Source organism: Apis laboriosa, unplaced genomic scaffold (assembly GCF_014066325.1).
Source record: "Apis laboriosa isolate Shangri-la unplaced genomic scaffold, ASM1406632v1 scaffold29_cov151, whole genome shotgun sequence".
Lineage (NCBI taxonomy): Eukaryota > Metazoa > Arthropoda > Insecta > Hymenoptera > Apidae > Apis > Apis laboriosa.
In genome coordinates, this window is record NW_025222728.1 from 1183167 (window position 1) to 1209072 (window position 25906).

The following is a 25906-nucleotide window of genomic DNA, read 5'->3' on the forward strand; positions in this document are numbered from 1 at the left end:
AAAAAAAAAAAAAAAAAAAAAATAGAAAATTCTAATTGGGCATTCCAAAAATTATATAAATATTATTAATTGAATATATTTATGGTAAAACTAACACGTGTGATTGTAGCGCTGTATTAAGCTTCTATTTCGCGATCACAGCGTTTGGGCTTGAAGCATTGTGGTTATTAATGAGAAAAAGTATTATTAAAAAGCCACATTGCTTCGACTTCCCAACATCCACTGAGGTCGCGTTGTTGGGAATGTATACTTTCTCTTGTGGGAAGAATTTTGCTATTATAGGCGCATGTATCGGATATTTATGAACAGAATATTGTATTTGTACCATGTATATATTTATATATTTGTACAACATTAATACCTTTCATCACACAATATTTCGATTGCCAGTCGTATCTACTATTGCAAAAGTTGCTTTCAAATGCATTAACTATGTTTATGCTCGCAACTTTTACAATTGTTATACCTGACAATTCAAACAGACCTAACTATTTATTGATCTAGTTTATATCCGCGTATGTGAATGTCCACATAATCGCATCGTTTAATCTCTTAAAAAGTAGAAAAGGAAATATCCAATTACTTAAAGTTAGTGATCCCAAACTTTGTAACTTGCTAAACAGAAAAAAGCAATCGTAAGTTTGAAATAAAGTTATTTTTCTACGAAACTAGGAAAATGATATTTTTCCCTGAATAGTTTTTGCTGTCAGTGAAGCAGTAGATTTAAAAAATTGTCAAATTTTTTCATAAAAATCTTTTTAAATTTTATCAATATCAATGATTGCACAATTATTTTTAACTTTATTTAGGCGGTATAACAAAGATATTTCTATTTGTAGTAATAAAAAGTGAATTAGATTTTTTTTCTTTTTGATAGATCTTTTTTTCACATAAAAGTTTTTCTTTTTTTTATTAATCGTACAATTATTAAAAATATATAATATAAATAATATTGTATGATTACTTTAAAATTTGGAAATTCAAGGAAATATATATTTAGTTTATATATACATACATACATATATATATATATATAAACTGCTCTTGATAAAATGCTTTTTTATGCAAACTATAATGACAATAAATAATAGAAATATTAATAGTTTAAATAAGAATAGAAAGAAATATTTATTCTATCCCGTAACTTTTTCATTCTAAGCTCTAATAACAGCTTTGATTAATTTAGTATAACCAATATTCTGAGTTACAAGAAGGGGTCCTGTTATTTGATCTAATTGGCTATGATTTATATATTTAGAAAATAATATTTATATATATATTTTTTTATCTATTTATATATATTCATAAATACTTCATTTTCCTTCAAATACGACTAGGAGTTTTCTTCTACTATGTTTTTTATGTATATGCACAATTGGTTATTTTCACCCTCGGGAAATCAGCACGTTCCGGTCAAATGGACAGCGACCCTGATTACAAGTTGACCATACTTTTATTCTTATTGCTTTGCACATTGAGTTTGCACTGAATATGTGAACAAGTTTGGGAGAAAATTAATTAGAAAGGGAGAGGTAGACGTTAAAGGGCAGAATTAGAATCCCATAGCAACAAAGCACGACCTAGCAATATATAGGTCACCTTCCTTACTGACTACCAACAGAAGATGCCGGTATTTTACTCACTGCTGAGTGATTGTCGATGAAGAAGGCATCCCCTACGTGCTGGCGCGAGCTTCATTCAGGTATTATCCAATTTATATATTCATAATTCATTTTATACCGATATTATTATTATCATTCTTTGTTTAAACACTATGTATCGGAAAGACAATATTAGGGATTATTTTAGATTTGCTAAATATTAGTACCTGGGACACAACGCATTCAATCGACAGGTCGGGGCGGATGGCACCACTCGTTCGTAAATATTTTTTTAATACGTTTTCCATCTTTTTTTTTTTTTTTCAAATGCACATCAGCCATTATCGAAGATATGTGAACCATCATTATCTGTGAAAAAAATTATTATAATTTTTTTTCTTTTCTTTTCTTTTCTTTTTCTTTTTTTCTTTTTTTTTTCTTTTTTTTTTTTTTTTTTTTTTTTTTTATTCTTTAAGACAATATTTTTATACCTTCTGCATTTAAAGTTTATCCTGCACTTAACAGAATTATTCAACATTCGCGTTTAAGAAAGGAGAGTTAAAATTATCTTACATCCTTTTGCATGCACAGTGAATTGATTCAGAATCATAATTCACGTTTTTTCACTTTCAAGTGGCATCCTAAGTCGTCGTATTTCCATCTGGGGAATCTGTCAATAAACAGCATTCGCTGGGAACTAAGAGGAGCTCATTTAATCCAAATGAAGAAACTGAGTTTATATACATCCTCCGTTACTTTTATATCAACAAGCCATCCTAATTCTTTCAAATCCTCGAAATTTCACATATTCCCAACTATCTTTTCCATATAAAAAAAGAATGGTTCTTAGGATGTATAACACTAGACTGTTGACATAGCGGCACTATGATTTTTGAATATGAACGGTGTAACAACAGCTGGTGAACGACACCATCATTGCTTCATGTAAATAGATCCCATTGTCGTTGTAGGAGGAAGAGCGGAAGAAGCGAGAGGAGCTTGAGAGGATCTTGGAGGAGAACAACAGAAAGATAGAAGAAGCTCAGAAGAAACTGGTATGTCTTTCAAGAATTAAATCCTGGACAATTTGCATGATTAACAAATGTTTATTTCGATAAGGCTGAGGAAAGATTGGCTATGGTCGAACAACAACGTTTGATGGAAGAAGAAAGGCAAAGAATGAGAAAAGAACATGAAAAACGTGTTAAAGAGGAACAAAAGAAAATCCTCGGGAAGAACAACTCGAGGCCTAAATTGTCCTTTACACTAAAGCCAGTTACGTGAGTCTGTATCATTTCGTGCAGTTTTATATGTGATATTTATACATCTTGTCGGATTTGGAATCATTCATATTCCGCAAGAACATTCAACATATGCTGCGCGTACATGAGTACATAAAAGATGCAGCAATAAGATCCAAAGCTCATTCAGAATGTATTTGCGATAATCATCGAAATCTGGCAATGTTGAATTTTTTTATTTGATTATGATGATCATATGTACATCAGAATTAAATAATTAATTCTATACTTGACAGATTTCGAAACCCAATACAGGTGGGATTTTACCTGTTCGAGACTACACTGATGTCAATACAGAGAAACATATGTTTTGTGCAGGAATGTAATAGAGCAACTATTTGTATTTATCTGTTATGTTATACATTTTTTTATATTGTAATAATAAAAAAATATTCTGTACAAATTTGCTTGATCTGTTTGACAGAAGTGTGGTCTAGCCTAGTTTGGTGTGTTCTACAAATTGCAAATGCAGTTTATATAATGCTGTTTCTCTGTAACTATATTATACAAAAAATACTTTTATTTCAGTTAGATATATTAATGAAAAATGAATCGTATTTAATGCATTCGCATTTTCAAGCTCGATGACCCAAATAGATTTTGTAATTAAACACAAGTGTATACATGAATTTTCTACGAGAATAGAACTATTGTGCATCTGTAATACATAATATAAAAATCAATTTCGAAAAAATAGTAACAGGAGAGCTAATTTTTTTAGTACGTTAAATCGAGATCTTAATGAATTGTGCATACGTCTAGAATTTAATACAGAGTTCATTCTGTCGATGAAGAAAAAAAAAAAAATAGAGTAAAAATGTTCTTTTCTAATCAAAATTAAAATAAGAATACTGATTAAAAAAAAAAATAATACGTTGACTGGATCATAAATTTGTACACAAGTATGAATGCAACTATGAACATATATTTCTTGTACGCATTCGTGTATAAATGTATTGATATAACAAAAAAATCATTCGTTCATAAAGGATTGTATACCTAAAACATTGTTACTTATGAAATAAATACGTTTTTATTAAATCTTTTTATTTTATATTTCATGTTTTATAATCGATTTCGAACCGAATTTTTGGAAAATACAGCTTTACCACGAATTCCAAGACTTACTCCTTTTCCTAAAACATTTCTGTAAAACGGATTGCGTTGTTTGTAAATGCATTCGAATTTACCACGAGCAGCTTTCTTATTTTTACGACGATCTAAAACCACTTTTAAAAAATAATCATAATTGTTTTTTAAAATAAATTTTCTCTATATTTTTAAGAAAATTTGAAAAAAATTTTGATTGGCTACCTTTCATCGTATCTTCTATTATTTCTGGATAAAGTTTTTCAGTAACACTGCTACTTGGAGGATGCAATCTTGGATTTGTATTGATTTCAATTAACCAGACTGATAGATCATCCATTATTAAGAAATCAGCACCGTATAATTGAAAGCTATTTTTTCGATTGACCATATTTTCTTGAGACGCCAGAAGTGCCCCAATTAAATTTTGTTTTATACCCGGTTTAATGAGCTTTTCCCACGCTGATTCGCGATCTGTGGCTCTGAGAAGATAAACCATTTGAATAATTGCTCGAGATTTATCTTAAAAGTGATATAAAATGCATACTTCAAGTATTCTTTGAAGTTATGAAGATTCCAATGAAGTTCGTTAGGTATTAGTGCACCCTCATTTACTGTTTTTCTGTATTTCAATTGCACAGTTGTATTGCATAAATGAATCGATTCATGGAAATTATTGAGTGTAAAATTTTTCGATGCAAAACGAACCAGAATATCCCTTCAAAACAAATGAATTTTCGATAAAGAAATATTCAAGAAGAAAAAATATTCAAAGGAAGAGAAAAATCGATACTTGTACATCCAGACTGTAAGAGGTTGCGTACTGGTAATCAAAAACCATTGCCTAATATCAACTTTCGTTCTATGTACAAGTAATGGTCGTTCTAAAAATAATAGACAATGTTAATAATTTATTATTAACATCTTTCTGATGTGGTTACATTTACCTATGTACTTTTGCACAACATATTGCATACATTCCTTGGAAGCTTGATTTATCTTGGCCAAAATTTCCGATAATGAATTCTTAAGAATTATACCTTTGCCCAAACTTTTATCACCCGGTTTTATAATCCAGATATTCCTCATTCCATCGATTTGAGTCTGGGGACGACATTGCATCATTCTTTTCATCGTGTTTGATGTGTATCGTAAAAGTTCCTGATAAATAATACATAATATAATCTACCAATTCAATCTGTTTTTTATATTAATTATATACTTCAATATTTATTTCATTTTTCTTCTGCAATACTGCACGTCTCTGCAAAATTCGTTTGTACCACGATAAAAATTCATTCCAATCAGGAATCGGTATGTCTTTATTATCCTTTCCGTCAATATCCTCGTGTGCACAGACACTGTAATTTATTTAAAATTTATTATTATTTTTTATAGAAAATATTTTAAATTTTTAGTTTATTTTTTAAAACCTTATATATTCACTGCATCGTTCAAGAGCGAATAAAATTGCTTTCATAGGAATAGTCCCGTCTTCGGACCAAACGGCATTTGGTCCAACAATGCTGGCATAGAATAAAAACCACTTAAGAATTCCCATGCTAGCCGTGATGTAAAAATCTTGAATGAATTCCTCTATCTGTGCAGGCTGAATACGTGCAAGATATTTTAATTACTATCATGATGCAGAAGAGTTGCATACAAACCTGATAAACATTGTAGCATCGTGGAAATTGTACGTTTGATACGTCAGCTTCATAAAACCAAGAAATATTCTCTAAATTATTGCACATATCGACCTGAAATAATTTTAACGTAAGTTCTAAAATTGAAAAAAAAAGAAAAAGAAAAAAAGGAAAAAAATAATGGAAATTTGGTATAAGCAACTTTTGACGTAAAATAACATCCAGTAAATTTGTTGACTATGGTTCTCTCTTCTGTTCTAATAGATGCTCTCTTATTGGAATACCATATAAAATTTGGAGGACATCTCAACAATTTTTCGACTGTTTCTAAACCAGCTGAAATATGAAAAATATATATATTTTCCCTTTTGTCGAAAAATGGAATGAGTTTCTGTCAATAACCTTCGGAAATTTCCGGAGACATTGAGAGCATTTTTCTGATAAATTTTTTCTCTATCCAACCTCTCTGTCCTAGAGGCTTTCTTATCGGTGGAAATATACCATAAATCACGAAAATTTTATGTTCGTTTACAGCTTTTGATAAAATTTTTAAGATAAAATTGATCTTTGCATTTTCACTGTTAAGAAGTCTCATATATTCCCTCAAAATAATCTTTCCGTAAGTATTCTCATTTTCTTTTTCCTCGTCCATAAGTAAATCATCGAGATCATCGCGATTGCAAAGAATCTCGGCATTCGCAGTTTTTATAGGCTTTATATTTGTAACCATTATGGGATCGGAAACTTTTTTTAAAATTAATTTTGATTCTTCCTCAATTTCCTTTGGATCTTTTGGATATATCTTACAAAAAATGTTGCGAAATATTTTTATATATACTATTTTTTAATACTCGTAGAAGATATTCTGTTGCTTTTTTAACTCAATTCTTTCGTACCTGCCAACCTTGACAGTGTTTTTTAATTGTGCAATCCGCGGAGATTAACATAATTTGCCATTTTCGTGTCACTACAGTTTTTATATTATTCGAGATTTCCAATTTATGCTTTGTATTTTCTGATATTTTATTTTGAATATTTGAAAATCCATGGTTAGAATCTGTAATCAAGATATTATTTCTATTTTCTTGGTCATTAGCTTCAAAAAAAATTATACAATTCTTCGTTTGCCGCATTGTACAATCTTTTTATTAACAAAAAATTTTCATTTTTTAACATGTTTTATTCATGTCTCTATTTTCACACTTTAATTTACATTATAAAAATTTTTGATAAAAAATTGAAACCATTGTGACAGTATTGACAATCGATAAATAAATTTCGATATTGTTCTATATTCACGATAAGAAAATATTTTTTAAACTTTTCTGAATTGTTTCTTCCAATTTTCTTCCCATGAATGTGTACACGATCTATATTTTTTTATAGCTTCATGCATAGATTCGTTCAATAATTTCTCTACTTCCGGCTTCTTGAAAATTGGTTTCTTTATTTCGATTTTAATTCCATAATTATTCATAACTTTCTTTGGTTTCTTAATTTGCGCTTCCTCTCTCGTCAATTTCGTTAAATCGATCTCCGCAATTTTATTCTCAGGCTTGATGTTATATGCTTTCATCTCCAATTGCTTTTTATATGCTTTTTGTTGTGCTTCTTGTAAATTCATTTCACGAATTATATCTTGTACAGATTTTAACAAAAGTTTGTTCTTCATGATTCTATTTTCGATACTTTTTTTCCTCTTGAAAGTAATATCATCTTTTATGATATACATGGAATCGTAGGTTCTCTTAGTACCACGAAGAATACTTTTTTTTTGATCTATAAAATAAACGATACAGATTTTTTATTGTTTTAAAAAAGAAAAGAAAAATTAAATTTTCATAAAATTCTACCTGAATACACATTCCTATTGTTATTATTTATCGTAAATTGTTGAAAGAACATTTCATTCTTCATTATTATTTGATTGTTATGTTTCTTAGGGAATCGCGATGTATAGAGTTTCATGTTTGTAGTGTGACACTTTTTATTTTTCAGATCAGTTTTTTCTTTCAAACAATTTTTCTTTTTCAATCGTACGGCTTTTGTGAAATATTTTTCATTTTCTTTACGCATAGATCGTTTCTTCGTACAAAATTTTGGATTTGGATCCGAGTGAATGTACAACTTTTGATCAAATGTTACTTTTGGTAAAGTGACTACTTTATTATCTGATTTTAAAATTTTATCGTTATTCAGATTTAGGTTCTCAGAATTCGTTTGAAATGTTTCTACACATGGCGTTTTTCTCGATTCATCAAGCTCACTCTCCGAATCGGTACAAGTATCAGATAAATAAAATGATATAGATTTTTCATTTAACGGAGGTTGAACATTGTTCGTAGGCTGCCAAAAGAGCATAAATTTAATTAATGAAATGTAAAAATTATTCTTTATAAAATATCATACCAAAGATTTGCGTTTAGATTGTCGGAAAAATGTGCATTCAAAATTATCTTCATCGACACGATTGATATTTTTATCGTCATTCAAAGTGTTCTTCACGGATACAGTATCTCCAGAATTCCAAGATAAGTCGGCGCACTCCATTCCACGTGACAAGTATGGACAGATAGAACATATATCGTTTAATTTGTTTACAATTTAGCATTAAATTTAAAAAAAAATTGGAAAATGATGGCCTCCATTTGTCTGATAGTTTCACTTATAATTTTGCTTTATTTTTTAAGTTGCCATTGATGTTGGTTAATTTATAAGCATATGTCAAAACATGATTTTTCAATTAAATATAATCGATTTGATTTTGTTTCGATATTTTATGCAAAGAGTGAAAAATCGAAAAATTATAACGGTTGATAGTATAGTTTTTTTTTATTGATCATTTACAAATACAGTTCAAATATAGAACTTAGAAAACAACAGTGATCGCAAGTAACAAGTGCAGCTTATGCAGATTAACTATCAATTAGTTAATCTTAAACCAACGGCATACATATCCGTAATGTCAGACAAAATTTTATTTTTATTTTGATGTGAACTTTTTTTTGAAACATTATTATTTTTATTTTTTATAACTGGTTGATTAACTTTGTTCGTTGTTGTTAAAACAGATGGTAACGTCTGTGGTTCCGGAGGAATGACAGACGTAGTATTTTTTTTGTACTTTTTAATGACATCTTGTACGGCAGTTTTAATCTAATAAGAATGAGAAAAAATCTTTTATTATTAAACATAAATATATATGTGAACATATAACATAAATGTATAAATAATCCTGTAAAATTAATTCTACCTTATCATTATTTTGTTTCAAAGGTTTTTCAATTTTTTGGCTCGATTTTGTTTTTTGATTCGAAGTTTGTTTGTGAAAAGCCATAACTTTAGAAACCAACGATTGCTTCACAGGAGATTCCACTTTATTGCTAAGGGTCCCAGCGAAAGTATGCGATTTTTTCGACAAACGTGATATGTGTTTTTGATTTGCAATTTTTTCCTAATAATTCTTTTCTTAATAATTAAAATAATTTCTCAACTAAATTTCATTATTATAATACGTACTTGTGTCAAGATGGGAAATTTTGCTTTAGTATTAGAAGTCGGTCGAACCACAGGTGCACTTTTCATAGTCGATTCCTGCTTATCAATTAACACAGTTGTTATTAAAGATTTCGGACGTATACTCATAGGTAGTGCTTGTCTTAATTTGGGCGAATCCATTTTATAATAAGCATAAAATTCCTGATCAAGTTGTATTTCTAATTCTTCGATCAAATCAACAATTACTGGACCAATTTGATTATGTGTAATTGATTTTTTCTTTGTCAAACAAGTCTAAAATTATTTGTGTATAAAAACAAATTAATTAAATTAGCATTTAACAAGCTGAATTTAAGAATTGCAAATTGTTTCTAAGTTTCGGATAGCATATCGATGTGCAATATCGATTAAAAAGTTATTTATCAAATTTAGAGAGAAAAAAATTTAAATTTTCTTTGAACCTACCATCGGGGACTTTGAAACAAGACTAACTTTTGAATCTTCATTGTTTGCCGAAGTGGATTTCTTTCCAGTGGTTATTCTAGTTCCTTGAAGAGACAACGCTGCACCTAAATACGGTTGACAACTGGACATTCTTTGTTTGTAAGCTAATTCGAATTCTCCCGTACTCGCATTCTTGTCTTCACGGTAATCTATCACAACTATAAAAATTCATGAGGAATAAGAGAAACGCCAAAAGAGTCTAGTTTTGATAGAGATAAATTTAACGCTTCTACGATACCTTTTATGGTATCTTCTAAAACTTGCTTGCACAACCGTGTCGTAACTTTACTCGAGTAACTCATATCAGGATGACTATTGATTTCGATTAACCAGACAGAAAAATCATCCATAACCATAAAGTCTGCGCCATAAAGTTCAAAACTATTTTTTCGACGATCCATGGCCTCTTGACTGGCTAATAGAGAACCGACTAAACCTTGCTTCATCCCAGGATAAATTATATCATCCCACGCTTTGTCGTGTCCCTGAGATCTGTTGGAGTTTTGTTAATAGTAAATTTCGATCTGATCTCGAATAATTATGATTCATCATACTTGAGAAATTCTTTGAAGGTCGTAGCATCCCACATATTATCTGAAGGCAACGCAGGATTTCTATCGCCGCAATTTGTGTACTTGCATTGAATCGCGTGATTGCACAAATGAATCGACTCGTGGAAGTCCGTCAGACTGAATTTCTGGGAGCAGAATCGTAGATAACTTTCTCTGAAAACAGAAGATATTGCATTGCTACCATTGTGTTGATCGTATGAATTGCACGCCATATATATCACAAGTACAATAATAGGACAAGCATTTACGCAAACTGGGTTAGAGAAGATCAATTTTACAAGGGGTGAACTCATAATAACCGATAATTTACCGGTGGGTAGTTTGTTCGAAAGTAGCGAATTACAATTTTAAATATACAATGAAAAGTAGCTTCTTTCTGGATTGTAAGTTATTTCAATTGATAATTGCGATGGATACGCAACAATTAAACGATAGAAGCACGAGATAACGTGACACGAAAGAGAAATTGTTTCGAGTTAAATATATATGTATTTGTACAACTGTAATGTGCGCCAATTATATCTGAAAATATTACCTGTATATCCACAGAGTTAGAGGCTGGGAGCAAGTAATGATAAACCACTGTCTGATATCAAATTTAGTATTATGTATCAATAATGGTCGTTCTATATAAAACAAATAAATATGATTTATTTAAAAATATATTTATAATAAAATATATTAAAGTCTGTATCGATTACCAATATATTTCTGTATGACATAACGAGTATCTGATTTAGTCGATGGATTCATTTTCGCCATAACATCTTCTAGTTTATTTAAGAGAACGATTCCTCGGCCTCGACTTTTATTTCCCGGTTTCATAATCCACACGTTCATTATACCATCCATGTCGATTTGTGGCCAATATTTCTTCATCTTCTTTAGAATATGCTTCGACGCCAGGAAGAATTTCTGTTCACACCGTGCTAAATTAATATAGTTCCCATGACGTTACTTGTCAGCAATACAATCGAAATTATATTGCTTACTTGAAATGGAACATTGTTTCGAATGAAGAGAGATTGACCGTGAACGATTTGATAGTACCAGCTGATAAATTGGTCCCATTGATGCGCCCAAATCCTTTCGACTTCTTGATCGATATCTTCGTGCGATTGTGCGCTAATGTAATCACTGCCTCGTTTAATCGCGAATTCTAATGCCTTCAAAGGTACAGTGCCAGTTGGTGATCTAACTGCATTTTCACCTTCAATATTTATCTTGTTAACTAACCATTTTAATAAATTTAAACATGCCGTGAATCTATAAGAAATAAAAAAGAAAGATAGAAATCAAAATGTTAAAAAATAATAATCTGAAAAAATTTTTATCCAAATAATAATATTATTTCACCGAAAATCTTCTATGAAAGCGTGCATCTGATCCCCTTGGCATAAATTATAGCAACGTGGAAAAAGGGTGTTCGCCACTCCAGCTTCGTAATACCAGTGCATTTGTCTGACGTTCGAGCATAAGCCCACCTAAGGCAATCGATTTTCTTACAAGCATATATTATCCTTCTTTAAGGAGTGCCTCACATGACTAAAAGAAATTAACTAAAGTCACTTGAGATACCTTCGAGGTAAATCCTGCTCGATAATATCTGTTAAAAATCGTCGTTTTGTTATCTTGTGCTGGCCAACCGGGCCATTCCGATCCGGTATTCCAGAGAAAGTCCACAGTATGATTAGTTAACATTTTGGAAATTAACAGGCGTTCACTTTGTTGATCCTTCAGGTCCCCAATGCCAGCTAGAAGTACTATAGGACTTGCATCCGCGTTATAATGTTGGTCGCCTAAGAAAATTAATTTATACAATACCAAAAATAGAATATAGAACTTGGAAAATGCGCAAAATAATTTGAAAATACCAGCGCTATTCTTTCTATAGAATTTTTCACACCATCCTCGTTTTAACATGCATTCACGAATCACTCGAGCTCTTCCATAAACCATAAATGTATGGTGTGCAGCTATAGCATCTTTTACCATTTGTTTAATTCTCATAAATCGTTCGTGTAAAGTTGGTGGAATTTCTGAGATTGGATGAATTTTTTCTATATGACACAATCAATGTTAAAGTATATATTAGTGAGTATAAGTTATAAGAAATATATTTTAAAGTACACCTTGAATTTCTGTTACATCACCCATTGGTTTTGTGTTGGGATCAATGGAATCCTCATGTTCTTCATTTTTGTCCGCTTTATTCGTGCTAATCGGCTCCAAATTCGATGCTGCCTCATCGTTCGCTTTCATGTAACGCACTTGCAAATCTGTATGTTTTTCTGCACTTTTTTGCTCTTTAATTTCACTTCATTGCAGTAAGATTTGTTTTAAAAAGGATGAGCCCGAGGACGTCAACGTTACTTTATCCTAGATCAATTTGTAATATTCGATATCAGTTTTCGAAACAGTAATGCATATATTTTTTTATGATAATAAAATGTGGCGTTAACATCTTGTACATTCGAATTAGATTTCTTTCAATACCTGTTGAATCTTCGACATCTCATCAACATTCTTTGATTCAAATTAGTTTTAATTTCTAATATAACAAATAATTGTTGTTTTAAATCTAAATTATTTAATAAAAGAATAACCTCGATATTGTATGATTAAAGACGACATTCTTTGAATAGATATGAATTTAAGTTACAATAGAGAATCAATGAAACGAAAGCAAAACTCCGACTGAACGTCATCGACGACACGAGATATGTGTTCAGAATCTAGAATTTCGTAAGCGTGCGCTCTGGAAGCGTTTTAAACCACCCCAACTATTCGGCGGATTGGATAAGATTGCATGATCACGTCATTTTCGTGTTTCGTAAGTTATGTTACAAGATTCGTGAATGTTGATCAATTGTCTGATAAGAATGACCACTCGAGGTTCAAAGGTCATGGATACATTTAATCATTTTGTTCCAAATTTTATCGCTAAATCAAGATTACTTAATGTGAAAATTGTAATCTTAAAAACATTGAATTTATTCGCAATGAAATTTAAATATTTATATAATATAAACATTTATTTTTTGTATAATATAATTTATCTGAAATTTCTACGTAACAGGTTATGTAATTGAATTTTAAAGTGGATAAAAACGATCAGAAAGAGTAGGAAAGAATTGTTGAAAGAGGAGGAGCGTACCAGGCACCCCTGCAGAACTACATGATCACCAAATGCAGGTAAAGAAGCAAAAGCTATCGCGTGGATTGCCCTAACCATTCCTGTTCTACAAACTCTGACCCACTTATTCAAACGCATCTTGATTCACGTGAAGAGGCGACCTGATGAATCACTTCGACCTGCTATCGCTAATTGTTAGAGTTCAATTTCACGCTGATAATTTGATAAAATATATGCATCATTTAGTATTTTAGAATTCGGACGATGCTTATGCGCTTTTGTTATCGGTTTTCCGATTAGATCACATGTAATAAGAGTAACATCAAAGACGTATTGCCTAGAAGATAATGAGTTTCTTGTTGGAATCATGAATTTATATGATAAATGCGAAAATACAAATAAAAAGTCTGCTATTCTTCCATGGTTCATTCCATTTTTTTGTATTATTGATTTAGACATTTATTAATTTCTTACCATTAAATATAGTGCGATATATGTTGTGGGAAATCATAGAATACAGCTGTACGACTGCATTCGTAGAGGAAAGGGTATAGTTATATGTTGGTGCAATTCTTACTGGAATATTGAAAAAGGTACAAAATACAAACTTGAAAAAAAACGAATGATAAGGGATAAACATATAACTGTCAATGATAGAAACTATTTGAAAGTAGTAAAGAATGAAGTTGCCGAGTTTTTTATTTTTAAAACTCATCAATTCAGCAACTCAAAAATTATTAATATTGATAATATTAATGATAATGTATTATAATAATATCGAAAATATAAATAATTAATATATATGTTAGCAGGAAGTGAAAATAATAATAAAAATTTGATAATATTAATATATATAATGATATATAATGGATCGAAGAATAGAGGAATTGTATCAATACTTATCAACCGATATGAAAAATAGTTCTAACCTATACGTTAAAAATAAATTAATTATATATAGGATTAGGATAAATATCTTCCAATTTGTCTTAAAATAAATAAATAATAGATCCAATGATAGATTTTAATATTTTAAATAATAGATAAATGTAAATATCAAGACTTAACTCAAAATAAAGTCATTCCACAAAATACTGTTTTAAAGATTTTCTTTTCTAACATTTATCCATGAAGCAGACAATCACACAATTTCTTTTAATTATAGAGGGCGCATTAAAATCTATAATGTTTTGCTCAATCGGTATTTCAGAACATAAGATATAAATTCTTATCGCATCTTATGGTTCGTCCAGTGTTTTATATTTCGTTTATGGTAAAAGACATATATCGCGTTAAATATGACTCAATTAATAAAAAATTCTATTCTCTTATTATTCACGGAAGAATGTTTAGATGAATATTTTGACGACTTGAATTTTTTTCACGGTAAGCATCTAAATCTCTAATTGATTAATGATTTCATTGATTGATATTAAAATAAATTTATTTCTATACATAATCCATGCATTGTTATTCTAATGTCATATCACGTGAACATTATGAATATAAAATTTCAAATAGAAAAATTAGTATTTAGAAATAAAAAAAATATAATTAATTATTAAAGCTTTTATTCTATTTACTATAATTTATTTTATTAATTTTTTTAGTTTTTTATTATGTATAAATCTAAACTTAAATATAATAGATTCATTATATTTTATTTTTTTATTTGTTATGCTTTTATGTTCTATTTTTTTATTTTTTCAATCTTAAAAATCAAATTTCAATTTTTACATATTATTAAATAACAAATACTTTGTAAAATTATATGAATTAAACGATAAAATAAAATTGAACAATCGAACTTTGAAACTATTTATAACGAGAGCTCGATGATGTTCAATTTTTTTCCAACGATATATTATTATTTCTTTATAACGATTAAAATTACTTTTTTACAAAATTTAAAATGAGTTTTTTTCAAAAAAGATATGGACCGCTTCAAGTAAAACTTGAAAATTTTGAACATGTTTCAGTTGGGTGTTTTAAATCGACGCTGAGCAAAGTTTTAGGCCTTGGCATTATTAGTGGATCTCTTCTTGGTTAGAAACTTTATTTTTAAATAACCTTTGTGATTCAATAATTTTTAGACTTTGGACTATTAATTTGTGGAATAATTGTATTATATAAATAATAACAAATAAAAATAACTAAAAATATGATATTAGGTTATTTATATTACTTTTTTTTTTTATTTTAGTTAAAATACCACAAATTGTAAAAATTCTCAGAAACAAAAGTGCAGAAGGTATTAATGTTTTTAGTGTATTATTGGATTTATTTGCCATCACTGCAATGGTATCTTACAGTTTTATAAGTGGTTTTCCATTTAGGTAATATAGTTTAGAATATAAATAATATTTGTTTTATATATTATAATTAATGAATGAATAAATATGTTTCAGTTCATGGGGTGATGGAGTTTTTTTAGGGTTACAAACATTAGCAATTGCTGTTTTAGTTATACATTTCAATGGTAATACAACACAAGCAACTGCATTCCTTATCTGTTATTTAGCAATATTACTTGCTATTATCAGTGAATTGACTCCAGTTAATTTTCTTTGGACTTGTCAAGCGTTAAATATACCTATTGTATTAATTAGTAAGGTATGATATTTAAAAATATATATTATATATATAAATTTATTAAAGATTTAAAATTTCACGTGGGTTTTCAGTTAATCCAAGCTTATACAAATTATACTAATGGAAATACAGGTCAATTATCAGCAGCGACAGGTTTCTTGTTATTCTTTGGATCTCTTGCTAGAATATTTACTTCTATTGAAGAAACAGGAGATATGACAATGATAATAATGTATATATGTTCCACTACTGCAAATGCTATAATAGCTGCTCAAATTTTATATTATTGGAATATGGATACAAATAGCAAGAGTATAACAAAGAAGGATCAATAAATAAATTAATAAAATTTGTTGTACTTTAAAAATAATGCAACGAAATGAAATGTATAAATGAATGAATATAAATCAAACAAATTTTCTTATATTCGTAATACAAGATTTATATTTTAAATATTATTGTTTATAAATTTATTTAAAATGATAAGTTATGATCTTAAATTTTTTTATAAATTATGGTGTCTTAAAAAATATTGAAATAAAAATAATATGGAAATCATATTTGTTATTATTTATTAAAAGAAAGTTTTTAAATTTAATACGAAACATATAATAAAATATTCAATAAATATAATAAATTCAAACATATAATAATATAATATTCAATTAAAAACAATCAAATCCTTTTGATAAACTTTAAATTTTACTAACAGAAAGTTGTACGATTTTAAATTGAGCGCCAAACCGGAAATGGTGTATAATTGGCTCTGAAAAAAGAGAAAGGGAAAAGCGATTTACGCAGGCGTTACTGAGTCTGTCGTTTCCGGCTTTGTTGTAATCGTGACTTGTGCAGCGTATGGTGAAATATATCCGCGCAGTTGTTTAATCGTCGATAATGTTACGTAGTTGGCCGTGATATAGTTGGAAAACACATTAACAAATCGTCGGAAGATAATAAGGGAGCAACGGTGAGTAATAATCCGGGTTCTTTTTTGGCCAATCTGACATGCCCATGAAAAAAATGGGCGTGGATAAGTTTTGGAATAAAAGAGGGCCATTTGGAGCGTCATGGCGTCATCAGCCTTCGCAATCCGGCTTCCTGACGACCATCTTGTTATCGATAAATCAATATAACGCGCCTTTCCTACTATGTAAGCGTTTTCCTTGAGCAAACGAATATTCTACAGATTTATTCTGTTACGTCATTAATACAATTCGCCAGAGGAATATCAGCAACTACAGGTAAATTGTTCAGGGAACCGGTTTTTGGTAATTCGCTTTGTCTGAGCTCGTTCTTGCGCAGAATGCCATTCCCTTTTGGAGATACGATTTACGGTTGATGAAACCATACGTTTTTTACTGCTAGCATTCGACCAATCCTTAGATGATTGCAATACCAGAATTTTCTGGATATGACCGTGGAGAGCGGTTTATCAGTTACAAACACGTGTCCTTGGCTGTTGGATGATGTCTTTTTTGCATGCCAATTTCGGGCAGTCGGTCAGAGGCAGCTATTAAAAATTTTGTCCATATTGAATAATATCTTGGATATTGAAGAAAAAAAAGAAAACATTACGAATTCGCCGATTTTCATAGTATTGCAGGACTAGGTTGCTTGCAGTACTGAATCAAAATGGAATCAATGGATGCGCGCCTTGTGGCGCAAGCATTGAACTACCATGGTCAACAGTTGCAGAAAGTGTGGGAAGGAGAACGCAACGAGAATGAGCTGGCCATGCTCAATCTCAAGGAACCAAATTTTGAGATCTATCAACAACGTCAAAAGACTTTGAGGTATGTATTTGATAATGATCTTAAGTAATATAATTAAATATTTTTAAATACGATAGATTTCAAATTTTTTATTTCTTTTTTAATAGTTTTGGTGATAGAGGAAAAAGGCTAAAGCTACAGCAGTTCTTAGCAAAGAAAGCAGATGCCCTTTATGATAAATCAAATTTGGAGAAAACAGTTGAACCTATTAAGCAAGAATTAGGAGATGAAGGTAAAATTTCCCTCTATATTATTATTAGAATATTCCTCTATATTATTATGCATTATGTAATGTGTAATTAATCTATTATATGTATTGTTACAGAATTTTATGCAACAATGCCAGGCCTTGATACTTTTGTCACCATGGAAAAATCTCAACGTATTCGCAATTTTTTGGAGGTTATTATTTATTATTTTTATATTTTATACTAAAATAAATAATAAATATGATTAGTAAATTATAAAAAAATATTTTTATTTAGAGTTTGGTCATTGGAGATGTTATATACGCGCAAGTGATGGGTAAAAGTGCTGCTGGGCTTCTTCTGAAGGTGCTTTGCAACTGCAGCGATTGCCCCAGAGTTGTTACCGATTTAGGAGTTAAGGTATATTAAATTTTTCATATTTATAATTTGTCTATATTCTTTTCAATTATTTATTAATATAATATTTGATATAATAGGCTCTAATATTGAACACGGCCACAGTGCCGGCAGTGGACAAGAAAGGTGTAACAAGAGGCTACATGGCAAATGATCTCATCTGCGTCGTAGTCAGTGAAGTTAACGTTGAAGCCGAGCGAGTTGTTGCAGTTATGAACGTACCTGCCCGTGAAGGGCAAGCACCACACCCACCTATGGGACTTATCCATTCTGATGATCTTCCAGAAGCTTATAAGTAAGTAATAAGAAATCTGGATAAGTACATTTACTCCTTGTATTTATAATAATGCTTCACTAACTCTTGTAAACTGATATGTATATCACTATAGGAGATTTTATATACACAATGTAAATGGTAAAAGTGTCTTGTGATGCATCAGTAGCACTTTTGATTCAAAATTTTTATTTGAATTATGAATCGTTTTTTGATCATTTGCTTATTGCGATATACCGTGAGAGCACTTGTGCACTAACAGGAAGCAGGGAAAATTTTTTCTGACACTGGTAGTTTCGAATTTAGGATCGATATAACAGTTTCGATCGTGGTCGAAATGCATTTTCTATCGACAATGTAGTTATTTTATTTGTAACTTGTATAATACGCGAGAATACAGATTTGCATTTTTAGTGTTTCGTTTAATATTTTTCGTTAAAAGAGAAGGTAAGAAAAATGGTATGGTGGTCAAAAGAAGTTGAGATTTAACAGACGCACTGTGATACTAACAAAACAAGGTAAATTAGATTTGATTCCTCTTACACGTTTTTATGAATTTAGGTGCCAGACACTCTCAATAACGTAAAAAGTTGATAGTCAGTATGATGATGAATTTATAATGTGATACAAATGATTCAAACCTTGAGCATTGGTTGACATGGCTCTGTTGCGCACAATATTCTATCTACGTTTGTGATATGTTACTCTCAAAGCACCAGCCAAGCAATGGCGCCAAATGACATCAATGTCTTTTGAGGTTGCATTTCCAGTATGAGATGTTGAGCCTTGGGTGGCCAGAGTGAGTGCTGCAGACGGTAGGTATAATAATGATTTACTGTTGTTTGGTCTCTTATTATAAACGAATAATAAATAAAAAATAAAATGTTTAAAATCATATATTTTTTTTAATATATTACGAATATATTTTTATGTACTAAACTTTTTATTTGACTTCAATACTTGCATAGCTAAAGTGTATAAATATGTCAACATGCTGTCGATGTATATTTCGTATGTATCACATTACAAAATAAAATAAAGTAAAATAAAATTTTTTAGATTTTTCATGAAGTTAAAGCAGAGACCAAATAACTAAAATCTTAATCGCCCGAACCTTTACCTTTAAGCCTCAAAAGAATTGCGCCTTGTCATAATAATGCCTCATTTAAACTTACAGCTTAAATTGACAAATAAAAAATATAAAAAAAATGATGTCATGTTTGAATTGACACCACAAAATGCAAAACAGGCGACAGTACTACATATAAAAAAAATATTTTTTTGGTCAACTTGGAAGATAAAATATACTCAGGCGTGGCTCCCAACCTATCCTAGGGCTATGCAATTTATTTTATCGCACCAAAAACTTATAAAAACCAAACCACCATCGATTGATGATAGGCTGTGTGCTTTTGTGTTGAGAAATCCTCTGATTACAAACATGATACAAAATACTAGAAATATACGTCTTAGCGGTACATGAAAGGTGAGAGACGAGTTTACATAATAATGAGGTTGTGTACCATTGTAAATTTATACATAAGAAATAATCTGGTAATAAAGGAAATCTACCAAACTTTCTGCAATGTATCCCCGTTTCGGACCCCTGCTGCTTGTTAACGGTACAAACGTAGATTTTGATCGACTCTAATACCATGAGGTGTCTGATAAACATTTTTATTCCAAATGGAAGAAATCTTCTTTTCTCTGAAACATCTTTGGCATTAGTGTCGTATCGTTGAATAATTCATGTAGATCGAAGGGAGAAGAATCATTATGCAGGGATAAATAAACCGATGGAGGGTGCTACACGTTAATATACGTGCAAGGAATAGCAACACAAAGGACTTGCATATTAATATGCACAAATATAGATAAGACGACGTGAAGTCGAAAAAATTGAAGGGAGAACACTAAAATCGAAAAGAAATCTATGCCAGGAAATTAATTCAAGACTTGTGAAGATTCGGTCATCATGATTATCAAGTCTTTAGTTTTACCGTTAACGAAGTAGCTTTGGTATCCTCTTTTTGGCAAAGGTCAAAATGATTTTTACATTTTAATAATTGATTGTTTTTTTTTATGATGTAGGAAAGCGATGGACAACAAAGGACAATCTTATGAAGCGATGTTGGAGAATAGTACTGGCTTCAACAACCCGAACAACATTAAATATCTTTGCGACGTGATGGGTCTTGGACAAGAGAACCATTCCAATATGGTTGGTTTAAGGTAAAATATCAATATTTTATATTCATTTTTATAATAAGTAAATAGAAATTATAAAATAAATTATATTTTGATACATATGATTTTGAAATTTTTTTTTTTTTTTTTTTTTTTTTTTTTTTTTTTTTTTTTTTTTTTTTGTTAAAGAGAAAAGTTTCCACCCAATGAATATGCATCCGAATTAAGACAGGCACAGGCTAGTAAATGGGCATTCCGAAGCGTGGCTGAAGGTATAGATCATTTCAAAGCTGGACGTCACACGGAAGCCTTCCAGTGTCTCAATAAGGCACTCACCGTAGATCCGCGAAACGTTGAAGGATTAGTAGCTCGTGGAGCATTGTAAGTTATTATTTATATAAAACATCTTGATATTTATAAAACATATTATTTTAAATTGTACTTATTTTATATGTATGTATTTTTGCTCTTACAGATATGCAAATAGTGGTAGTTTCAAGAAAGCAATTGATGATTTTGAGACAGCATTGAAACTAAATCAGACTCATACGAATGCCCGTAAATACATGGCTGAGACTCTTGTTGCTCTAGGTCGAAGTTATGAAGATGAAAAGAAGTACGAAGACGCTCAAAAGGCATATGAAAATTGCTTGGCGATTGCTCCATTTCATGAAGAAGCTAGGAATTCTATTGAATACATCAAGTCTAAAACATTAACATCTTCTTTAAATCCTTTGGATACGTTCAAGAGTTTTGAAACTGAGAATGATGTCAGTGAAAATAAAAAAGAAAAGAAGAAACGTAAGAAGGAAAGGAAATTGCGTTCAAAGAAAAGGCAGAGATGGAGTTCCAGTTCTAGTTCGTCATCAAGTGGATCTTCGAGTTCCTCCAGTTCTGAATCCAGCAGTTCTTCTTCGTCCGCAAGTTCACGATCAGCATCCCGATCGCCTAGTCGTAAACGAAAACACAAGAAAGATCATCGTGGTTCACTTTCACCGCTTAGCAAACGTATGGCTCAATACAATAATCCACCAGCTGCTGCTGCCACAGCTACGCATGATGTAATCGCTCCAGTATCTTATAGTTCTAATACTCGAGATAAGATGGATGATTATGAAATAAAAGTGCGAAAATTCTTAGAACAAACAAAGGATGATTCTGATTACGAAGATAAAGTAAGATATTTTATATATATACATATAATTTATTTTTGTTCTCTAATAATTTAAATTTTATTATTTTTTTTTTTTTCTTATACTTAGGTAAGAAAATTCTTAGAAGAAACTGCTAGATGGAAGAGAGAAAGAGAGAAGGAAAAGAAACATTCAGAGAGTGAGAAAATGAAGAAAAAGAAGAAGAAGGAAAAGAAAGGAAAAGACAAAGAAAAAGAGGATAAAAAAAGCAGGAAGAAGAAGAAGAAAGAAGAAAGAAAAAAACGCAAAAATAAGGACAAACTCGAACGAGATTTAGAAGCTTTGAAGAAATCATCGTTACCGGATTTAGAACAGTTGGAATCAAAACTGAATGCATATTATGCAAAAGTTGAAAAAGAGACTGCTGTCCTGAAAAGGTTGGAACAGTTCGTGAACAACTTTTTGTTTTGATTATTTATTTTTACGAAATTTCTATTTTTATAATTAATTTTTTATATAGATAGTATAGATATTGATTTTGATGTTACATTATTTTAATTTGTATTTTCTTAGCTAATTGTCCGTGGTTAATCTAATTTTTTACAGATACATGAATGGAAACGTGGGTTTTAACCTATCGTATTTTATTTATGTTTTTATATTTACTAGGTATGTAGCTCAGTATAATGACATAGCTTCCCCTCTTAGCAACGCGGAGAAGCTCGCTGAAAGTTCGCGAAGAGAGGAAGAGCTGCGCAGGGAGAAGGAAAGAGAAAGGGATGAAGCTTCAAAAGCATATCACGAACGAGAAGCTAGAATACCAATGACCGCACAGCAGCGTAAAGGTAAACACCTTAAATTAATAAATTAATAAATAAGAAAAAAGAAATTTACATTTAATTAATTCGATTTAGATCCGTTTAATTTTATATTATTTACAGAAATTCAGAGGAAACCACTCACGGACATATTTGAGCAAGAGTCTCAATTGATTCATCCTGAACCAAAATTACCTACTCTCGATACAGCTGCATTGAACGCAAAGTGGAAAGCCGCACAGGCTGCTAGGTAAAAAAGCTTATTGTATTGTAAATTATATTTAAAATTATATTTAAAATTATATTTAATATAATATTAATATGTAATAATGTCATTAGGATATATGCATACGGATCATTTTTTATTTGTTTAGACAAAAGGATGTTCTTCCGCAAAAATGGCAAGATGTATCAGCAGAGAATAAAAAGATGCAGTCAAATGTAGATAGTGATGAGGATGATGATAATGAGTTGGAAGAGAAACTGCAACGTACGGCATTGGAAAAATCTATGAATATACGGAAACAAATGCAACGTGAACTCGCGGAAAAGAGAGCAGCAGCTGCTCAGCCCATGTCTGCGCCAACTCCACCGCCATTACCCAAAGAACCGGTAAAATATCCCACGCCACAACCGCAGAACAAATTCCAATCATATAAGGATCCTTCTATATCTGCTCCTCAAACAACGCCAACGAAGTTTAGTTCTAGTAACAATCTTGGTGGCAAATTCCAACCTATTGGACAAAGCGGTAATACTGGTGCTGGTCATCCACCAGAACCACCGCGTCCTCCTCCACTAGCAAAGAACCAAAATCAAGCTAAAGGTCCTAGAACAGATTCCGATAGCGAGACAGAAAGGCAACATAGACAACCATCTAAGAAACGTGAATCGAGCGGTAGAGGAGGAACTGTGACTAAGAGAATGAGCAGAGATCGTCCAGTGAAACGATCACGAAGCAGATCGCGCAGTGCCTCCAGTTCAGGTTCTTCGAGGTCTCGTTCACCCAGAAGAAGTCGTTCAAGATCATATTCGAATCGAAGATCTGGAAGTTACGAGAGAAAATATAGTCGATCTCCATCGGGCACATATAGTAGATCACGTTCTAGATCACGTTCCCGATCTTATACTAGAAGTCGCAGTCGTAGTAGATCCGGAGATAGAAGTTACTATCGCAAGAGACAATTTCGACCATATAATAATCGCGGCACTTATTATAAACCACGTTTCCAGGGTTTCAATAATCCAAACCATCGTGGCGGTGGTAACAATTTCCAAAATCGTAACCGATTCTATAATAATCAACACAACAATCGCTTTGGCAACAGACGTGGCGGTGGTTTTAATAATCGTGGTGGTGGACGCGGACGTGGCGGTAATCGTGGTGGTAGATTTTTCCACGGTAAGCAGGGCTTCCGCGATTTCCGAGATAGGCGTGACTTCAGAGATCGTCGTGCCGCTTCTCGCGATAGATACAGCGATCGTAGTTACTCTCCCGATCCGATGAGAAAAGTCGACGAAGCAAAAGAGAAGATCAACAAAATGCTCGAAGGGGGAGATGACGTTATGGAGCATCAACAAGGTAGTGGAGGATCGAATGCTCCTCCTAGTAAAAGACAAGATGGACCTTTAAGCGAAGGCGAAGAAAGGGACGACGATGACTACGAGAGGTGGGGAGAGGGCGAGGGGGGCGACACAGCTAACAAGGTTGGTTAGGTCTCTTCTGTGTAGGCTTTTGCAAAAGACTAGCCTATCTTCGTGATGACGATCATGATAATCCGGATGATAATATGAGGAATAAATAATGAGGATAATGATGATGATGATGGTGATGAGCCACACGCGCAAGAAAAACGCGACCTAGGAGCCAACTAACTCTCGTTTGTTACTAGAATGAGGTTGGACCTGTCGACGATAACCTGGAAGGCAAGGAGTACTTCATTGAGCGCATGAAGCAGCGAAGCAAGAATGTTTTAATGCAGAGAACCCTTGCTGCTAAGGTTTGGTAGAAATCCCGTTGCCGTTGCTGCTTCTTCGATTCTTCTCCTTCATCTGTGATATAGTTACTTCTTCTCAACGTTAAACATCAACCGGATCACGTGAGACATAGACCTCTTACTCTATTCTTATACCGATTATTTTCGGTATATTTAAAACAAAGTCTAGAGGGGATATATTGTAAGGAAAAACGTACAATAGTGCTAATGACGGTTGCGAGAAATGTACTTTTTTCTTTCGACTTTTTAACTTTATCAGAGTTAACAATAATCGCGTAAAATACGAAATCATATCGTATGAATATAAATCGAGGCCGTTTCCCTCAATTGTTATAATCTTACACATGAATATTTACACAGTAAATATTCGTGATATAATACATATAAATGTGCGTTTCTCGCACATTCATACACTTGATAACACTTGATAACTTGTTTGTACCGCGTGAAATTAATGAATATCTATAAACTTTAATTTTCCCCTCCTTTTTTTTCTTTAATTGTTATCAAAAAAAGAAATTTTACACACCTTTCGATTCTGGTACTTATTTTCGTATCGTAGTATCTTTTCTTATTGTAACGAAGATATCGTTTATAAATAATAAGGAAGAGAAAAAAAGAAGCTTCTTCTGTGACGCGCATTTTTGAAGGGAAGTATTTGGTCGCAGTATTTGAGATATGCAAGTGGCTTTTCATTATCATTCATTGTCATGAGTAAGAATCGATAATATATTATTCGCTGTTTTAATAAGAAATGAATTCACTTCCGATTTAATATTTTTCGCGTTGATTTTAAACTTTTTAATATTGCACCTCACGTTCCGAACTTGTGCGTTTGATGAGAAAAAAAAAAAAGTTGTAATCATTTACGGATATCGTTGATTCTAACAAGTAAATTTGAATCGCGAATCGCCAACGCGAAGAAGAGACTTTATTAGTAAGGAATATAGTTTTTCCCCTCACATCGATCATCCTTGGATTATTCTTCATAATTGCTATTATTTCGGACACGTTATCACAAACCCTCCCCTCTTTATTACAAATACTTATTTTAAGGTATCATACAAATAATTTACTAGTAAGACACTTATATATGTTGTATGTAAACGAGCTGCTGTACAATTTAAAAATCCGCAAATACATAACACGAAAACTGGAAAAAAAGAAATGATTATTCTTCA

The 25906-nt window shown here is 31.4% G+C and overlaps 5 protein-coding genes across 21 annotated transcripts in view; 3 read left to right on the plus strand and 2 right to left on the minus strand.

Moving 5' to 3' along the window:
• LOC122714324 (UPF0430 protein CG31712) overlaps nucleotides 1-3943 on the plus strand; it is a 5921-nt gene extending 1978 nt beyond the window's left edge. For all 4 annotated transcript variants that reach the window (XM_043935584.1, XM_043935585.1, XM_043935580.1 and 1 more), the window contains 2 exons: nucleotides 2573-2656; nucleotides 2721-3943. In XM_043935584.1, coding sequence (XP_043791519.1) covers nucleotides 2573-2656; nucleotides 2721-2885 — 249 coding nt within the window. In that variant the 3' untranslated portion in view covers nucleotides 2886-3943. The remainder of the gene's footprint in view (nucleotides 1-2572; nucleotides 2657-2720) is intronic.
• Nucleotides 3943-6699, minus strand: LOC122714323 (tubulin glycylase 3A-like). Of its 2 annotated transcripts, none has more exons than XM_043935579.1 (10): nucleotides 6040-6699; nucleotides 5840-5973; nucleotides 5659-5751; nucleotides 5425-5600; nucleotides 5214-5352; nucleotides 4939-5152; nucleotides 4785-4875; nucleotides 4539-4709; nucleotides 4217-4473; nucleotides 3943-4122 (listed from the first exon to the last, which is right to left on the minus strand). In XM_043935579.1, the coding sequence occupies exons 1-10, from the start codon at nucleotides 6365-6367 to the stop codon at nucleotides 3968-3970; spliced, it is 1758 nt and encodes a 585-aa protein (XP_043791514.1). In that variant the 5' UTR covers nucleotides 6368-6699; the 3' UTR covers nucleotides 3943-3967. The 2 variants fall into 2 exon arrangements, with proteins under 2 accessions (XP_043791514.1, XP_043791513.1); XM_043935578.1 differs by having other exon boundaries at nucleotides 3943-4131.
• Nucleotides 6700-6927: 228 nt separating this feature from the next.
• On the minus strand, nucleotides 6928-14467 carry LOC122714310 (tubulin glycylase 3A-like). Of its 9 annotated transcripts, XM_043935549.1 has the most exons (16): nucleotides 14416-14467; nucleotides 12344-12590; nucleotides 12086-12271; nucleotides 11790-12010; nucleotides 11568-11695; nucleotides 11204-11477; nucleotides 10913-11126; nucleotides 10747-10837; nucleotides 10194-10364; nucleotides 9878-10131; nucleotides 9601-9797; nucleotides 9157-9429; nucleotides 8891-9091; nucleotides 8047-8793; nucleotides 7491-7983; nucleotides 6928-7416 (listed from the first exon to the last, which is right to left on the minus strand). In XM_043935549.1, exons 2-14 carry the CDS (start codon nucleotides 12471-12473, stop codon nucleotides 8560-8562), a joined length of 2574 nt encoding a protein of 857 aa, XP_043791484.1. In that variant the 5' UTR covers nucleotides 12474-12590; nucleotides 14416-14467; the 3' UTR covers nucleotides 6928-7416; nucleotides 7491-7983; nucleotides 8047-8559. The 9 variants fall into 9 exon arrangements, with proteins under 9 accessions (XP_043791484.1, XP_043791485.1, XP_043791487.1 ...); XM_043935550.1 differs by having other exon boundaries at nucleotides 7491-8793; nucleotides 12365-12590; XM_043935552.1 differs by having other exon boundaries at nucleotides 7491-8793; nucleotides 9157-9231.
• Nucleotides 14468-14594: 127 nt separating this feature from the next.
• Nucleotides 14595-16390, plus strand: LOC122714313 (mannose-P-dolichol utilization defect 1 protein homolog). The gene is made up of 5 exons (XM_043935561.1): nucleotides 14595-14733; nucleotides 15327-15392; nucleotides 15551-15683; nucleotides 15756-15960; nucleotides 16032-16390. Exons 1-5 carry the CDS (start codon nucleotides 14646-14648, stop codon nucleotides 16272-16274), a joined length of 735 nt encoding a protein of 244 aa, XP_043791496.1. The 5' UTR covers nucleotides 14595-14645; the 3' UTR covers nucleotides 16275-16390.
• Nucleotides 16391-16777: 387 nt separating this feature from the next.
• On the plus strand, nucleotides 16778-25891 carry LOC122714311 (tetratricopeptide repeat protein 14 homolog). 5 transcript variants are annotated; one of them, XM_043935558.1, is made up of 14 exons: nucleotides 16778-16906; nucleotides 17535-17732; nucleotides 17819-17943; nucleotides 18037-18113; nucleotides 18197-18319; nucleotides 18397-18611; nucleotides 20682-20822; nucleotides 20967-21158; nucleotides 21253-21952; nucleotides 22040-22347; nucleotides 22619-22755; nucleotides 22825-22978; nucleotides 23103-24435; nucleotides 24621-25891. In XM_043935558.1, exons 2-14 carry the CDS (start codon nucleotides 17572-17574, stop codon nucleotides 24735-24737), a joined length of 3783 nt encoding a protein of 1260 aa, XP_043791493.1. In that variant the 5' UTR covers nucleotides 16778-16906; nucleotides 17535-17571; the 3' UTR covers nucleotides 24738-25891. The 5 variants fall into 5 exon arrangements, with proteins under 5 accessions (XP_043791493.1, XP_043791490.1, XP_043791491.1 ...); XM_043935555.1 differs by having other exon boundaries at nucleotides 22580-22755; nucleotides 24621-25890; XM_043935556.1 differs by having other exon boundaries at nucleotides 17543-17732; nucleotides 22580-22755; nucleotides 24621-25890.
• Nucleotides 25892-25906: the final 15 nt, after the last annotated feature.

Coding starts and splice junctions, on each gene's coding strand:
- LOC122714310 (XM_043935549.1), bottom strand. CDS start 12,473: ATGAAAGCGAACGATGAGGCAGCATCGAATTTGGAGCCGATTAGCACG. Junction 10,132..10,193: donor ACCTTCAAAGAATTTCTCAA/GTATGATGAATC, acceptor AAACTCCAACAG/ATCTCAGGGACACGACAAAG. Junction 9,798..9,877: donor TTTAGAAGATACCATAAAAG/GTATCGTAGAAG, acceptor GAATTTTTATAG/TTGTGATAGATTACCGTGAA.
- LOC122714323 (XM_043935578.1), bottom strand. CDS start 6,367: ATGGTTACAAATATAAAGCCTATAAAAACTGCGAATGCCGAGATTCTT. Junction 5,601..5,658: donor GATGCTACAATGTTTATCAG/GTTTGTATGCAA, acceptor GCACGTATTCAG/CCTGCACAGATAGAGGAATT. Junction 4,710..4,784: donor CTTACAGTCTGGATGTACAA/GTATCGATTTTT, acceptor TTTGTTTTGAAG/GGATATTCTGGTTCGTTTTG.
- LOC122714311 (XM_043935555.1), top strand. CDS start 17,572: ATGGAATCAATGGATGCGCGCCTTGTGGCGCAAGCATTGAACTACCAT. Junction 21,953..22,039: donor ATTCTGATTACGAAGATAAA/GTAAGATATTTT, acceptor TCTTATACTTAG/GTAAGAAAATTCTTAGAAGA. Junction 24,436..24,620: donor GGGGCGACACAGCTAACAAG/GTTGGTTAGGTC, acceptor GTTTGTTACTAG/AATGAGGTTGGACCTGTCGA.
- LOC122714313 (XM_043935561.1), top strand. CDS start 14,646: ATGACTCAATTAATAAAAAATTCTATTCTCTTATTATTCACGGAAGAA. Junction 15,393..15,550: donor TATTAGTGGATCTCTTCTTG/GTTAGAAACTTT, acceptor TTTTTATTTTAG/TTAAAATACCACAAATTGTA. Junction 15,961..16,031: donor CTATTGTATTAATTAGTAAG/GTATGATATTTA, acceptor GTGGGTTTTCAG/TTAATCCAAGCTTATACAAA.